Source organism: Hemiscyllium ocellatum, chromosome 34 (assembly GCF_020745735.1).
Source record: "Hemiscyllium ocellatum isolate sHemOce1 chromosome 34, sHemOce1.pat.X.cur, whole genome shotgun sequence".
Lineage (NCBI taxonomy): Eukaryota > Metazoa > Chordata > Chondrichthyes > Orectolobiformes > Hemiscylliidae > Hemiscyllium > Hemiscyllium ocellatum.
This window is the reverse complement of record NC_083434.1, coordinates 21,996,323-22,013,423: the sequence shown is the minus strand read 5'-3', so window position 1 is coordinate 22,013,423 and position 17,101 is coordinate 21,996,323. Positions and strand designations below refer to the sequence as shown.

Sequence of the window (17,101 nt, the reverse complement as noted above, 5' to 3'; positions counted from 1 at the left end):
GCAATTCCCCAAACCTCTTAGGATTGCAGCTTCCAAGCCCATCACCTGCAGCAGCTGCAAGAATGAGTATAGTAAGCTCAAAACCAGTGTTCAAGCTCCAGTTGATTCATGTGCATTGTTTTCATTTCCTACAAACTCCTTGTTGATTTTCAGCACCATTTACAAAATGAACTAAAGTCACACTTCATTCTGACCTGGAACTACATCACTGCTCCTGCACTATAACTGCATAATCATCCTGGAACTCTCTAATAGCAGTGTGGGTGTACCTGCAGTAATTCAAGAAGACAGTTCATCACCACTCTCCTAAAAGCAGTTACAGAAGGGAATAAGTGCTAACATTGCTTGTAATGCCCATATCCCATGAATGAATGAATGTAAAAATTGCATTTAATGATCATGAAAAATAAGCATTGGCTCAAATTTTTATAAAATTTTCAATTGGATGTTTTGTGCATGTTTTAATAAAACAGAAAATGGTATTTCTGATCAGCTGCATTTCTTTTTCAGAGAAAGCCAAAGCACCCTCTCTGGGAAGTGGAAAAGCTCGAACTTTGCCTCTAGAACCTATTGCCGTGCCTGCTTCCTCTTCTCTTCTTGGGGTCTCCTCGAACATTTCTTCACATTTCTCATCCTCAGAGGGGAAGTGTGGGCTGCGTCATAGCCCTCAGCAACAGGGAAGGGAGGAACGACCAGGACATGGAGTTGACTTCCATCAGCACCACCTCCAGCAACTTCAAAGCGAACAAGGGCGTCAGGTTTCCAAGCAGGAACGAGACAGAAGCAGGTGAGTAGCATTTCAACATGAGCTGATGTTCCACAAAGAAAGAGCATGGACTATTCTGAAATAAATGGTACTGTACTAATTGCAGTAAGATTTGTCTTATATGCTGTGCTTAAACCCAAAATCAGTGTTGTCTAACAGTACACATCTCCTTCCACCCTGTATAAATATTCATTCTTTCCTTCTCCATTCCTGATCTTCAGGACCTACCTTCCAGTTCTTTATCTTCATCGTAGTATAAGTCTTATCTCTTCTGTAAACCCGTGAGAGATGGAGGAGGTGAGAGTCTGTGCAAGCCATATTAGATTTCAGCTTTTGCAGGCAATATTTTACTGAGATTTATTCAAAGTCATTGCTGCTGCTGCTGCCATGGAGATTGGTCTAGTGGAAAGCCAGAATCTGGGTATGCTGTAGTCCACAATTATATCTTGTTGGATGATTTTTTAACTGTTAGAAATGCAGGTACGTTTAGGGTCAAACAAAAAGCTCTGAACTGATTGAGGGCAAATGATGCTTGTTGGACTTTGAATCAGATCCCTTCCTCCCTTCCCATTGTTTCCTCACCTTTGGGGATATTGCATCACCCTTGTCAGGATTTGTATGTAGTTTTATCAGTTGGAAATATGGATGATTTAGTGATGCAGGATAATAGATGAAAAGTAATATTGGTGATCTGGTGGCAGGGGAAAAGCATGCAATTGTGTGTAATAACACTTACGGATATAAAATGAAATTAAAAAGAGCTGGGATCTGTTCAAGTGTCCTTGGAATTGGAACATGCAGTGTACACCAATACAGTCAAGGCATTTAGAGAAAAGTGGGCACTGTGAGGCCTAGAATTCATTATCTCCCCCTCCAACACCATTGTGATTTAGTCTCCTCCCTCTTTTCCTACCCTTCTTTTGTTTTAGTTGCTGCTGCACTGCCCCTGGTGGGCACTGCCTGTAATTAATAATTATTTAATTGGTTTCACTAGTTCATTTGGTGGTGGTTTTCAAAAAAAAGGGCTAACAGCTGCTTGGGCGTCCATGGAAATAGAATACCCTCGAGGCATTTAGAAGGACATGGGCACCGTAGGGGCTTGAATTCATTACCTCCCCCTCCAACACCAGTTTGATTTAACTCCTCTTTTCCTGTCTTTGCTTCACTTTTATTTCTGTTACACTTCCCCTTGTGGGCAATTAATTATTGTCCATTTTATTAATTCATAAAAGAGAGCTGGGACCTCCCAGCTTTTTTTTTGTGATTGCAAGGCTGCTTCTGCTGGGCAGTGTTAGTTGTTTGTTTGATTAGATAATTAGGTGATTTTGTCCTTTTTAACATAAGACAAGGAGCTGAACTCACAATATCTGAATAAAATGTTATTGTAATCAGAAACAAAAACAAGTTAAATTCTTCCCCATTGTGGATTTGGTTTCTGAATTGGGAAAACATCCATATGGGAAAGGTAGAAACTGATGTTGCTCTAAACCACAGACTTACAATAAAACTCTGAGAATATTTTGCTGCCTCATTCAATATGTGGATATCAGTTAGTTAACGGCTTTCAAGGCTATAATCAAAGAAAACTTGCTGAATGAGAAAAGTATCACTTGCTTCATCTTTTCCCTCACTGACTTGCACATTGCAAGGTAAAGAAGGTCAACTCTTATTAATATTGAATTGATATACAGGTTATTTTAGAAAATCAATCACATTACTCTACAGTAAATGGAAGTTAATTCTCACTTTTGGCCATTTATTAGCTAGGTAAGGCTAAGCGTCCAATCACTTACAAACACAGTAATATAGATTGGTATGTTACCACAAACATATACTGCTCAAACTGTGTAAAATACCAAGAAATTGATGTTTTCTCTCTCATTCTAGAATGGAAGGTAATGCATGATATTGGCTCCCAAAAATACTTTTTTTTAATTAACCAGCCTTATGATCATTTGTATCCAACAGAGAATATGTGAAATTCTATGGAAGAAACAGTAAGATTCAGAATCCAGAAACAGTACTGCATGTACAGTTAAAAGATAGATTTCTTTATTCATCGCCTGGAACATCTTTGCTGAGAATGGCTATGGTAGCCTTAAGTGAATAAAATGCACAATGTGATTTTCAATACATAATTCCTGCAATCTATTTTGTAAATGAATTTGACGTTTAAGTGTCAATCAGAAATGAGGAATGTCGCACAACATAACAAATGCATAAAGAGAACATGCTGTTGGAGGAGGAATGCTCCTCTCTCTTCAGATCTTTGCATCTCTGTTTTAAATAAGTGACCCTTTCTTCTGCAACTACATCCACTGGTTTGAGAATCCCCACTAGTGGAAACATTGTCTCAACATAAACCCTACTGAGCTCGTCATACTGAACTGCCTCCAGTGCCAGTATACCCTTTTTTTTAAATGTGGGAACCCTATACACAGTTCTCCAACTGTGTCCTCACCAATATCCTATACAGTTTTGTAAAAAGACTTCCCTAGTTTTGAAACTCCCACCCCCAACATTAAAATTCCATTTGTTTTCTTTATTACTTGCTTGTTAATTTTCTGTGTATCATTTACATCCGTTTGTGCTGCACTTTATTTTTGGAGTGTCTCTCCATTTAGATAACAGGCTGCCTTTTGATTCCCCTTTCAAAGTGCATGTCTTCACACTCACCTATGTTAAACTCCATCTGCTGAGTTTTTGACCATTTTTCAACCCATCAATACCCCTTGTACATTTCTTATGTCCTTGCCCCTCCTCTTTATTTTTCTGTTGTCAACAAATTTGCATACATTCTCCAAAACATTGATGTAGATCATAACTAATTTAGGGTCGAGGGCCAATCCTTATGCCCTCCAACCTGAGAAAGACCAATTAATCCAGACTGTGTCTTTGTGAGTTAACCAATCCTCAATCCATGTTAATAAGTTACTCTTGCGCAATAACCTTTTATGTCACATTCTTTCAAACGCCGTTTCGAAACCCAAAAACACAACATCTACCGATTCACTAATATCAAATCTGCTTGTTATATTCTCAAAGAACTCTAACAAGCTTGCCAAGCATAATTTCTATTTCACAAAATCATGTTGACTCTGCTTATGTTAAGCTGTCCCTGCTAATTTCTTCCTTGGTAACAAATTCACCACCTTCCCAAGGAGACATGTTGGGTTAATTGGGTGAAGTTTTCTGGTTGCTCTTTCCCTTGCTTCTTACACAGGAATATCACATTTACATTTTTCCAATCCACTGGAACCCTCCTGGAATCCAGTGAGTTCTGTAATATTTCAACTAATGTCTCAAACAATCTCTGCAGCCACTTCCTATAAAACCCTTGGATGCCAGCCATCAGGTCTTCGTGACCTGTCTGTCTTTAGTCCTATTAAAATATAAAATACTTTGTCCCTTGTGATAGAGACTGCTTTAAGACCTTTTCTCCCATTAGCACTTTGCGTACCTATTATCTTTGGGATGCTAGTAGTGCCCTCCACAATGTGAACAAATTCAAAGCTCTGTTTTAAATTATCTGCCATTTTCCTGCACCTCGTCATAAATTGTGCAGTAGCTTCCTCTAAGGAGCTCACTTATCTTAGCTACGCTTTGCAAATACCCATAGAAACTCTTTGTTTCCATGTTTCTTGCCGATATACTTTCATAGTCAATTGTGTCCTTTTTTTAATACCTACATGATAGCCACCTCGGAATGGACATACTCTGCCGGACTCTGCTGCTGTAATCGCTATAATAATGCTTGCAACTTTATGGGATGCATAGACACAGCTCCCATCAATGACCAGAACAAGTTAGAATCTAATTTCTTGTGCAACTGGAGGAAACCAGACAATTTCTATTGCCCCACTTCAGTACCACATTGCAAGTGCCTACCTGTGGATAGCAATGGGTAGGGGAATATTTGGCTTTCTTTTCTCACTTCCAATGAATGAGGTGCTGAGGACAGTAGTAGTCCTGAGCTGTTATTTTAGCTGAAACTAGCTGAGTCAGCTGTAGATCTCAGTATGACACCAGAGTCAGCACATTCACCTACTCCAATTTTTGATAAAGTTCATAAAACAACTTTATGCAGAAAGATTTTAGAGAAATAATCTGCAGAGAAAAAGAGCTAACTTAACATACAACTTTCCATCTCACTGATTGGTCAAATTCCTGATTAGGTAATAGAATCGCCTCTATTGTATTGCAGCTTTCAAAGTGGTTTGAAATAAGAAGACATACTTACTTCCCTGAGATTGCAGGGATAATGGGACGCAAAGACATGGTTCTGGCAAGAAACTTGTTCAAACATTTCTCACAGAACTGTAAATGTTTCAAACTCCAGACTTAATTTCAAATTGCTTAGTTTCTATTTCATTTTTAGACACAGGCAAAAGATAAATGATTTTCAATGAGTTCAGTATTAGTTATGTGAATAACTTGAGAAGTAACTACAACTGAAATGCTTCAAAATTGCTCTCTGGTAAATGCCATTACTGGGCTAATAAAACAGCATGATAAATCAAAAGAGGAAGATTGAAATACATTGTTTGCTATCTGTTGAACATCATGCTTTTAAGTATAGTCTTCATGTAAGCAATGCCAATAATACTGTTATTAATGGCTTTTCCTTCTTAAAACATACATTTTTCTTATAGAACAATCTCAGAAGATGGAAACCAGGATCGGCCACAACAATTAAGAGCTCCTCCTCCTCTCATCTCTCCACACCGCTCTTTGAGAGAGACCTCCCCTCTGCCAAGACCCTTTCTATCTCCTCATGCACTTCAACCAGCTCAAGCACTTAACTACAGCACTAACTACTCTAGAATCAACAATGATGCACTGAAAGACCCAGAAAAATCTCTGAATGATAATCTGAAAAATGATGCTTTCAAAAAGATCACTGGAGAGCACTTTAGCCCAGAATTTACTAAATCTTGCACTGGTAAAGATGTGAGTGTAATTAAAAAATCTGGAATGCCAAGTCTAAAAACTGACACAGTGCCACATTTGAAGGGCCAGATTTCTAGTCATCAATGCACGAATGATTTCAGCAATGACTTCAAACACCAAATTGCAAATAGCCACCTTGAAGAGATACAAAAACAATGCTTGGATTTATCTACCACCTCGGGAGCAACTGATCTGAGTTTGAAAAGCAGAAAGAGTTCTCCTGCACCTAGTACATCTGTGCTTTGTAGCAATTCTGTCACTGCCAACTGCACAGACAATCAAGAGTTTCAACTCCAGCAACCTATTGTCAGCAAGTTAGATCTAGCAGAAAAGAAATTGAAGGAAGCCAGATTGAATGGTAAGGCATTTCTATTATTGTAAACTTATCCCACATTTAAGCATAGGCTCCATCACAGCGTTAATTCAACTTGCACCTCAGTCTTAGTTCTACAGGTTTGTCATTGTAAAGGGCCATTCATTTTTTACATCTCTTCTAATTTGGACTGATTGGTTTGAGGGTTTGGGTATTTGAATGTCATTAATCTCTGTGTAACTTTCCACAGTATGGCTATTTTAGCATACTATGTTCGAAGGACAGAAAGGTAATCCAAAATTACAAAAAAAAATAACTGCCCCGTTGCACGCAGCAGTTTAGTGCAAATGTACCAACCATAAGCGTAGGAGGCTGAGAGGTGATGTTATAGATGTTTACAAAATCTTGAGGGGAATGGATAGGGTGATTTGCCAAGGGCTTTTCTCCAGAACAGGGGAGTCCAAAACTCAGGGTGGTATGTTTAAGTGAGAAGGGAAAGATGTGAAATGGGCCTGAGGGTCAACTTTTTCACACAGGCGGTGGTGTGTATAATAAACAAGCTGCTAGAGGAAGTGATAGAGGCTGCTGGAATTACACCATTTAAAGACATTTGGACAGGTATGTGAATAGAAATAGTTGAGGGGGCTAAGGGCCACATGCACGCAAATGGGACTAATTCAGTTTAAGAAACCTGGACAGCATGGAAAAATTGGGCCAAAGGCCTGTTTCCTTGCTGTATGACTGTGTAAACAAGGGCTGGTAGAACAGTAATTTGAGTTATAAGACCATAAGAAGTAGGAGCAGAAATTAAGTCATTCAGCCCATCAAGACTGCACCACCATTCAATCATGCTGATTCTCCCGCTTTCTCCCTGTAACCCTTGATCCCCTTGACAATCAAGAACCTATCTATTTCAATCTTAAATGTACTCAATGACCTGGCCTCCACAGCCTTGTGTGGCAATGAATTCAATAGATTCACCACTCTCTGGCTGAAGAAGTTTCTCTTTATCTCCATTCTAAAAGGTCTTCCCTTTACTCTAAGGCTGTGCCCTTGGGCCTTAGTCTCTCCTACCAGTGGAAACATCTTCCCAACATTCATTCTGTCCAGGCCATTCAGTATTTTGAAAGTTTCAATTAGATTCCCCCCTCATCCTTCTAAACTCCATAAAGTATACTCCCAGAGTCCTTAAATGTTCCTCATATGTTAAGCTTTTCATTTCTGAGACCATTCATGTGAACCTCCTCTGAACCCACCCCAGGACCACATCCATCCTGAGATATGGGGCCAAAATTGCACACAATACTTCAAATGTGGTCTGTCCAGAACCTTATAGAGCCTCAGAAGTACATCCCTGTTTTTATATTCAAGTCCTCTCAAAATAAATGCCAACATTGCATTTGTCTTCCTAACTACTGACTCAACCTGCAAGTATACCTTAAGAGAATCCTGGACTTCTTTGTTTACAAATAAGATTATATACATCCAACAGAAGACATTGTGGAACATATCTGATCTGCAGGACTGCTGCTATCTACAGAGTAAATGGAATTATATATTACATCATGTCATGGTGGATAGTGATGTACAGCAGTTTTAGATCAAAGCATTTCCCACTTTATTTGAAGTAAAAGTTTTACCCTTAAAGAATCCTCTGTGAAGTATACAGGCAGTTCACAGTAAACTTAAGTTCGAAATTGTTATATATGCTGATAATTCTAGTTGTCAATGGGATGCTGTGTTTGGGTTGTGTCTTAGACCATGTTTTACTAGCAATAGCGTTACTAGTTGATTCTGGTTGTGGTAGTTATTCAATGTTACGGCTGTTTCATCATAATGTCAGGTCATTTAATAGATCCCATGGATGGAATCTCTGAGCTATTTCCCTGCCAAGTTTGGCCATCATTGTTTAAGCTCTTCCTGACCAACACTGCATGGATCTCCCTGAAACCACTTCCAGAGTCATCATTGTGTCTGTTCCTGCATAAAGCTTTGCAGCAAGGGTCTCAAACTACTCATGCTCTCCCAACTTTCCGAGAATTTACTGAGGCCCAATATTTGCTGGATGCTGTGCAAGAATAAACAATGGTGCCAAATTACTGCACACTTCAACACTGACTACTTAACAGTTGTTTCATTTCCACAACAGGACTTCTGTTTTGTGTGAAAAGCCTGAAGCTTGTATATTGTTCAGTTGAATCTTGAAAGATTGTCGGCTGTTCTCCTACGAACCACCCAATAAGGATTGTTAGAACAATAATATGAGTTATTTATTTGAACGTAAGATTATGTACATATATTGGTAACTGAATAGCTATGTAGACATGTAGGACAGCTGCAGTGTTCCATCTACAGAATACATATGAACATCCAAACACACAAATTAGGAACAATAGTATGCCATCTGGCCCTTCTGTATTCATTAATATTGTGGCTGATATGATAGTATTTTGAATTCTGCATCTTCTACGACCTCTGCCTTCAAAATATTTAAGGACCTCACCTCTTCCAGTTTCTGAGCCAGACAGTTATGAACTCAAAAACCCTGAAAGAGAAAAATAATCTCATCATTTCTGTCTTGAAGGGTCACCCTTACTACTTAAACAGTGCCCCCATTTCACCTGCAGAGGGAAACGTTCTTGCCAAGTCCACCTTGACAAGGCTATTCAGGATCTTGTATACATCATTCAAGTCCCACTTCTGAACTCCAGTGAAAGTAAGTCCTGTTTGTCCAAACTTTCCTCAAAAGAAAATCTGCTCATTCCAGTTAGTAAACTCGGCAATCTCCTTTGAACCCCTGGAAAGGCATTTAAATCCTTCCTTAAATGAGGAGACTGAAATTATATATTGTACTTAAGGTGTAGTCTAAGCATAAATTCCTTACTTATATGTTCAATTCCTCTTGTAATGAAGGATAGGATTCCATTAGTCTTTTTAATTACCTGCTAAATCTGTAACAGTAACTTATTGTGATCTATGCCTTAGAATACTAAGACCCCTCTGAACCTCACATTTCTGCAATCATTGTCTGCTTAAGAATTATAGATTCCGTACAGTGTGGAAACAGGCCTTTCAGCCCAACAAGTCCACACTGACCCTCTGAAGAGTAACCCAGTCAGCGTGGGTTCAGTTCCTATCACCAGTTTGCAGTTACCATGAAGGACTCTCCTCCTCAATCTCTTCCCTCGCCTGAGGTTTGGTGGCCCTCAGGTTAAATCACCACCAGTTGCTTCTCTATAATAAGAGAGCAGCCCCTATGGTCTGGTGAGACTATGGCGTCACAACAACGACTTAGAGTACTAGAATCTCTACAGTATGGAATAAGGTCATTTGACCAACTGAGTCAGCACCTTCCAAAGAGCATTCCATCCAGACCCAGCACCCCAACCCATCTCTGTAATCCTACATTTCCCATGCCGTCCCACCTAGCCTGCACATCCCAGTTACTATGGACAATTTACCACAGCCAATCCACCTAACCCGTACACCTTTGGACTTAATTGTTCAAATTCTGGAATGGATCTCGAAGCAGCTCTTTTATTGTACTTACCCTGCTGCGTGAGAAGGCTGTTTGCCACAGACAGATTGTGAAGTGAACAATTCCTGATTTGAGTACCGCACCTCCACCCTGATAACAGGACATGAGGGAATTGGATGGAATGACCAGCTCAGTGAGAAATTGCACAGAGTTGTGACTGGGAAAGACCCCTGGAGTTTCTGGATCCCACATGTTTTCCCACCTCCATAAATTCTGGATCCATTGTGTACAAAGCCAACAGGTGAAACAAAATAAAGCAAGCTGCATTCATTGATCGATTTGATTTCAAGTAAATAAACTGTTAAAGCTGTGTCAGAGTGATGTAACAGTTACAGTGAATAAACTGAAAAGACTTTAGTGCTGTTTATTCTTAATTTTTTTTTGATTTGGTTTATTGTAGTCATATGCTTTGTTTTGCAACCAGTACAGGCAGATCATAGCAAATGTACAGATCGTAACGTGCTAAGACAGAGCAAGGTATAGGTTACTGCTGGACAGGAGGTGCACAAAACAAGATCAACATTAGCTCTATCAACATTATTTGAAGTAATTTAAACCTTCTCATAATTTGATGCAGAGGTATTGCAATAGTTTCTGTGCATATGTCTGAAATGCCTCAGGTGATTGTCTGTGTGGAGTTTGCACATTCTCCCCGTGTCTGTGTGGGTTTCCTCTGGATGCTCTGGTTTCCTCCCACAATCCAAAGATGTGCAGGTCAGGTGAACTGGCCATGCTAAATTGCCCGTGGTGTCCAGGAATGTGCAGACTAGGTGGGTTAGCCATGGGAAATGCAGGGTTACAGTGAGAGGGAGGGGGTGGATCTGGGTGGGATGCTCTTTGGAGAGTGGGTATAGACTTTTAATGGGGCTGAATGGCCTGCATCCATACTGTAGGGATTCGATGATTGATTTTGTCTATGATTGTATGCATTTTTGTTTGACAATACACATAGTTTTTATGACACGCTTATTTCTCTTAATTGATTTTCTATCCCCAGGACAACACTCTGAGCCCTGTTGTTTAAATGTCACATTCTGCAAAGGAGAGATAAGGAACAGGATACGCAGATTGGCAGAGCAACCTCCTCTTAAGCTGGATGACACTCCTAGGGTAGGTGCACAGAAATCTCATTTATGTGGTGGTTGCACTAGTCAGTGTGCTCACTGTGGTTTACTGCGTATAATTTAGGACCTTCCTCCAGGTTTTGACACAAAATATTAAATTGAACTTTAGTATTATTATGTCAAATACTTAATCTGACAAGAAATGTAAAATAATAAAATGTTAATAGCATCTATAAACAGAGAACACACATATCTGTGTAACATTTACCTGTTTTATGCTCCTTAAAAATCAATGACTGGCCAAAAATATATTCTGATGTTATTACTAAATGAATAATTTGTACATAATGGTGATCCTGTACTTATCAAAGTAAAATAAACTTTTTCCTGTGATTTTATTTTGGGACCATCTTTTGTTTTCTTCTTAGTTTGTTTCACTGCTGTATAGTTTTGTCGTGTGTGTGTGTGTTGGAACGAATACTTTAAATGTTCTTACATTGTTCGAACTACCTTGGTCTGATTTTAAAAAAAAAGGTGTAAAGAAAATACTCCAAATGCCATGAAATAATGTTTCTGGCTTGCACTAAAGGAGAAATAAGTCCGTGCTTTTCATGTATCGGTTCATATGTTAGCACCCTTCCATTATTTCACTTACCTCACCAGCCATCTCCCTCGCTGCCTTTCTTGAAAACCTTGCCTTCTTGCTTAGATACCTGTGCCTCAACCAGATACCTGTGCCTCAACCAGATACCTGTGCCTCAACCAGATAGCTGCAATCCACATCTGAGTTTCGATAGTGAATACCATCAGCCACTTGGCAATACAACCAAATCCATTCTGGTTCCCAAATGATGTGCACAGTGATCACTGTGCAGCTGTTGTGTGAATAGAAATATTATATTAGTCCAGAAATTGGACTCTGACCCTTTGAGATTCATAATTTTAAGTTTGTGGTAATTGTTAGTGACACCAAATGCAGTCTTCATACACAATGTCTATTCATCGATGTTCATAGTTTACTAATACTCAAATGATGAAAAGAGTCTGTCACAGCTTCTAGACTTCTCAAAGGGCCTTAGAGAATGTTATCCTTTTTGTTAATTATATAGTGCTAATATTCTTTCAGAAGAATGTATCCCCTCTATCTGAAATGGCCTACATGGGACGCCAGACCCACAGCAATGTGGTGACTCTGAAAAGCCCTCTGAAGTGGTTCAGCAAGGCAGTTGTTTGTAAAACGTTTCAAATGAGGAATGTAAATAGACCACCTGGCATCAACCTAGAGCCTGCACAGTCCTCCTTCCTAACATCAGGGGCCTAGTGCCATTATTGTGAGAGCTGTCTCACAGTCTAGTCAAGCAACACTTTACGTGCAACGTCCCAGACACCACCATCACCGTCCATGGGAATGTCTTGTCCAACAACAGCTAAGGCAGTGGCACTGTTGTACGCAGTCGGGTGGGAATTATTCTGGGAATCCTCACCATTGACTCAGGTGCCATGAACTGTCATGGCTGCATTTTTGAAATGGACAAGGAAACTTCCGACAGATGACTGCGTACCAAGCTCCATGGCTGCAGTGTCAGTACTCTTCCATGTTGAGCACCACTTGGAAGAAGAGCAGGGGGTGTACTCTTTGGTGGTGAGGAGTGGGTGAATGGATTGCAATTGAGAGTGTGTTGCTGGAAAAGCACAGCAGGTCGGGCAGCATCTGAGGAGCAGGAAGATCGACGCTTCGAGCTGGAGCCCCCCCAACAGGAACAGTGGGGGTCTTCGGCCCGGAGCTTCGTGTTTCCTGCTCCTTGGATGCTGCCTGACCTGTTGTGCTTTTCCAGCAACACACTCTCAACTCTGATCTCCAGCATCTGCAGACCTAACTGTCTCCTGAATGGACTGCAATGTCCACCACCAAGAGTGGCTCAGCAGCAGCACTGTTGATTGAGTTGGTCAGGTCCTATAGGACACAGCTGCTAGATTGGGTCTGCAGCAGATGGCGCAGGAACCAACAACAGGACCTTGATCAGATGGGCCAATGGGCTGAGGAGTGGCAAATGGAGATTAATTTAGATAAATATGAGGTGTTGCATTTTGATAAGACCAGTCAGGCCAGGGCTTATATACTTAATGGTAGGGCCTTCGGGGGGGTGTTGCCAAACAAAAGGACCTAGGGGTATAGGTGCATTGTTCCTTGTAAGTGGAGTCGTAGGTAGACAGAGTGGTAATGAAGACAATTGGCATGCTTGCATTCATTGGTCAGTGCATTGAGTGTTCTAATTGGAAGATCATGTTACAGGACATTCGTGAGGCCACTTTTGGAACGCTGCATTTAGTCCTGATCTCCCTGCTGTAGGAAAGATGTTGTTACACTTGAAAGGGTGCAGAGAAGGTTTACAAAGATGTTGTTGGGATTGGAGCGTTGAGCTTTGGGAGAGGCTGAATAGGCTGGGGCCTTTTCACCCTGGAGCTTGGAAAGCTGAGGGGTGACCTTATAATGGTTTATAAAACCATGAGGGGCCTTAATAGGCTGAATAGATAAAATCTCTTTCCCAGGGTTTAGGAGTCCAAAACTAGAGGGTATAGGTTTAAGGTGAGAGGAGCAAGCTTTAAATGAGACCCAAGGGGCAATGTTGTCACACGGAGAGTGGTGTGTGCATGGGATGAACTGCCAGAGGAAGTGGTGGAGACTGGTACAATTACCATTAAAAGGCATCTGGATGGGATTATGAATAGGAAGGGTTTGGAGGAATGTTGGCCAAATGCTGGTAAAAGGGATTAGATCAGTTTAGGATATTGGTCGGCACAGACAAGTTGGAGCTGAAAAATGTGTTGCTGGAAAAGCACAGCAGGTCAGGTAGCATCCAAGCAGCAGGAGAATCGACGTTTCGGGCATAAGCTCTTCTTCAGGAATGAAGAAGTTGGACAAGTTGGACCAAAGGGTCTGTTTCTGTATTGTACCACTCTATGGCTCTATGACTATAAGAGGGAAAAACATACTTGACCGCATCCTTACCAATCTGCCGGTTGCAGATGCATCTCACCATGACAGTATCAGTTAGAGTGACCACCCCACAGTTCTTGTGGAGACAAAATCCTGCCTTCACATTGAGAATACCCTCCATTGTGTTGTGTGACACTATCATTGTGATAAATGGGGCAGACTTCAAACAGATCCAGCAACTCAAGACTGGGCATCCATGAGGCACTGTGGGCCAACAAAAGCAGCAGAATTGTCCTCCCACAATTTTCAACTTCAGTCAGCCATTACTATTAAGTCAGGGGATCAACCCTTGTTCAAGTGTAGGGGAGCTTGGCAGGAGTACTAGGCATACCTAACAATGAGGTGCTCACCTTTCATCCTACCAACCTTCGCATAAACCAAATCATCCGCCGACATTTCTGCCACCTCCAAAAAGACCCCGCCACCAGGGATTATATTCCCCTCCCCACCCCTTTCCGCTTTCCGTAAAGACCGTTCCCTCTGTGATTACCTGGTCAGGCCCACCCTCCCATCCTGGCATCTTCCCCTGCCACCCGCAGGAACTGTAAAACCTGCGCCCACACCTTCTCCCTCACCTCTATCCAAGGCCCTAAAGGAGCCTTCCACAACCATCAAAGTTTTACCTGCACATCCACTAATATCATTTATTGTATCCGTTGCTCCCGATGCGGTCTCCTCTACATTGGGGAGACTGGGCGCCTCCTAGCAGAGCGCTTTAGGGAACATCTCCGGGACACCCGCACCAATCAACCACACCCCCCCCCGGCCCAACATTTCAACTCCCCCTCCCATTCTGCCGAGGACATGGAGGTCCTGGGCCTCCATCACCGCCGCTCCCTCACCATCAGATGCCTGGAGGAAGAACGCCTCATCTTTCGCCTCGGAACACTTCAACCCCAGGGCATCAATGTGGGCTTCCAACAGTTTCCTCATTTCTCCTTCCCCCACCTCACCCCAACTCCAAACTTCCAGCTCAGCACTGTCCCCATGACTTGTCCGGACTTGTCCTACCCGCCTAGCTCCTTTTCCACCTATCCACTCCACCCTCTCCTCCCTGACCAATCACCTTCATCCCCTCCCCCACTCACCTATAATACTTTCTCCCCACCCCCGTCCTCCTCTAGCTTATCTCTCCACGCTTCAGGCTCTCTGCCTTTATTCCTGATGAAGGGCTTTTGCCCGAAACATCGATTTCGCTGCACTTTGGATGCTGCCTGAACTGCTGTGCTCTTCCAGCACCACTGATCCAGAATCTGGTTTCCAGCATCTGCAGTCATTGTTTTTACCTAACAATGAGGTATCAACCTGGTAAAGCTACCAAACAGGACTACTTGTGTGCTAAACAGCATAAGCAGCAAATGATAAATAGAGCTAAATGATTCCTAAATGAACACATCGGGTATAAACTCTGTAGTCGTGGCATATCCAATTGTGAATGGTACTGAAGAATTCAGCAACTCACTGAAGGAGAATGGTCCACAGATGTCCCCATCCTCAAAGATGGGAGAGCACAGCGCATTGGTGCAAAAAATAAGACAGCAGCGTTCACAGTGACCTTCAACCAGAAGTGCAGAATGAATGATCCATCTTGGCCTACTCTAGTAGTCGCTTCGGGCATGAGCCCTTCCTGATGAAGGGCTCATGCCCGAAACGTCGAATTTCCTGTAGCTTGGATGCTGCCTGACCTGCTGCGCTCTTCCAGCAACACATTTTCAGCTCTGATACTCCAGCATCTGCAGACCTCACTTTCTCCTACTCTAGTAGTCCCCAGCATCAGAAATGCAAGTCTTCAACCAATAAGTTGACTTCATATAATATCCAGAAACAGCTGAAGGTGCTGGCTCCTGCAAAGCTATGGGCCCTGACAACATTCCGGCAATGTATGACTTCTACACCAGAACTTGACACATCCCTAGCCAGACTGTTCCAGTACAGTTACAACACTGGCATCTACCAGCAATGTGGAAAATTGCCCAGATATGTTCTGTACACAAAAAAACAGCTTGAACCCGACTAGTTGCCACCTCACTAGCTTGTCCTCAATCATCAGTAAAGTGTCATCAACAGTGTTACCAAGCAGCACCTCTCAGCAATAACCTGCTCAGCTCCTGATCTCATTTCAGCATTGGTTCAAACATGGACAAAAGGTTGGATTCCTGAGGTGAGGTGAGAGTGACAGCCCTTGACATCAAGGCTGTACTCAACCAAGTGAGGCATCAAGGAGCCCTGGCAAAATTAGAGTCATGGATATGAGGGAAAACTCCCCTCTGGTCAAGTAATACCTGGCTACAGATAGTTGTGGTTGTTGGAAATCAGTCATCTCAGCTCCAAGATGTTTCTCCAGGCTGGGCCTTGGCCCAACCAGCTTCAACAGCTTCATCAATGATCTTCCCTCCTTCATAAGGTCAGAAGCAGGAATGTTTGCTGATGATTGAATAATGTTCAGTACCGTTTATGACTCCTCAGATACTGAAGCAATCCATGTACAAATGCAGCAAAACCTGGACAATATCCAGGGGCTGACAAGTGGCAAGTAACATTAGTGCCACAAATGTGCCAAGCATTGTCCATCTCCAACATGAGAATCTAACCATATGAAATGGCATTACCATTACTACATCTCTCACTATCCATATCCTTGGGATTACCATTGCCCAGACATTGACCAGCACATCAGAGATAAAGAATCCTGCAGTGAGTAACTCACTGGGCAGCACAGTGGTTAGCACTGCTGCCCCATAGTGCCAGGGACCTGGGTTCGATTCCAGCCCCGGGTAACTGTCTGCGTGAGTTTGCACATTCTCACTATGTCTGCGTGGGTTTTCTCCGGGTGCTCCGGTTTCCTCCCATAATCCAAAGATGTGCAGATCAGGGGAATTGGCCATGCTTAATTGCTCATAGTAATCAGGGATGTGTCGGCTTCGGTGCCTTAGTCAGAAGTGAAATATAGGGGAATGGGTCTGGGTAGGGTTGGCTTCAGAGGGTCAGTATGGACTTGTTGGGCCGAAGGACCTGTTACCACACTGTAGGGATTTTATTCTTCTATTCTATAATTCAAACCTCCTGACCTCCCACAAAGCACAAGTCAGGTGTATGATTGAATAATCCCCAGTTGCCTGGATAGGTGCACTCCAACAATTCAAGAAGCTTGACATCATCCAAAACAAAGCAGCCTGCTTGACCAGCACCACATCCAGAAACGTTCATTTCCTCCACCGCCGAAGCTCAGTAGCAACAGTACGTCCCATCTTCAAGATGCGCTGCTGAAATTCACCAAGGCTCTGAGATAGCACCTTCCAAACCCACAACAACCACCACCTAGAAGGAAAAGAACAGCAGAAAGATGGGAGCACACCACCTGCAAATTCCCTTCCAAGCCACTCACCATCCTGACTTGGAAATATATCACCATTTTCTTGGTGCCACTGGGTCAAAATCCTACAACTTCCTCCTGAATGGCATTGTGGGTGGA

The 17,101-nt window shown here is 42.2% G+C and overlaps 1 protein-coding gene across 3 annotated transcripts in view; it reads left to right on the top strand.

Annotated features, from left to right (window-relative positions):
• Positions 1–17,101, top strand: part of LOC132832302 (genetic suppressor element 1-like) — a 289,494-nt gene that overhangs the window by 247,793 nt on the left and 24,600 nt on the right. For 2 of the 3 annotated variants that reach the window (XM_060850188.1, XM_060850187.1), the window contains 3 exons: positions 511–787; positions 5,419–6,074; positions 10,565–10,677. In XM_060850188.1, coding sequence (XP_060706171.1) covers positions 511–787; positions 5,419–6,074; positions 10,565–10,677 — 1,046 coding nt within the window. The remainder of the gene's footprint in view (positions 1–510; positions 788–5,418; positions 6,075–10,564; positions 10,678–17,101) is intronic. The other variant, XM_060850189.1, reaches the window with a different exon arrangement.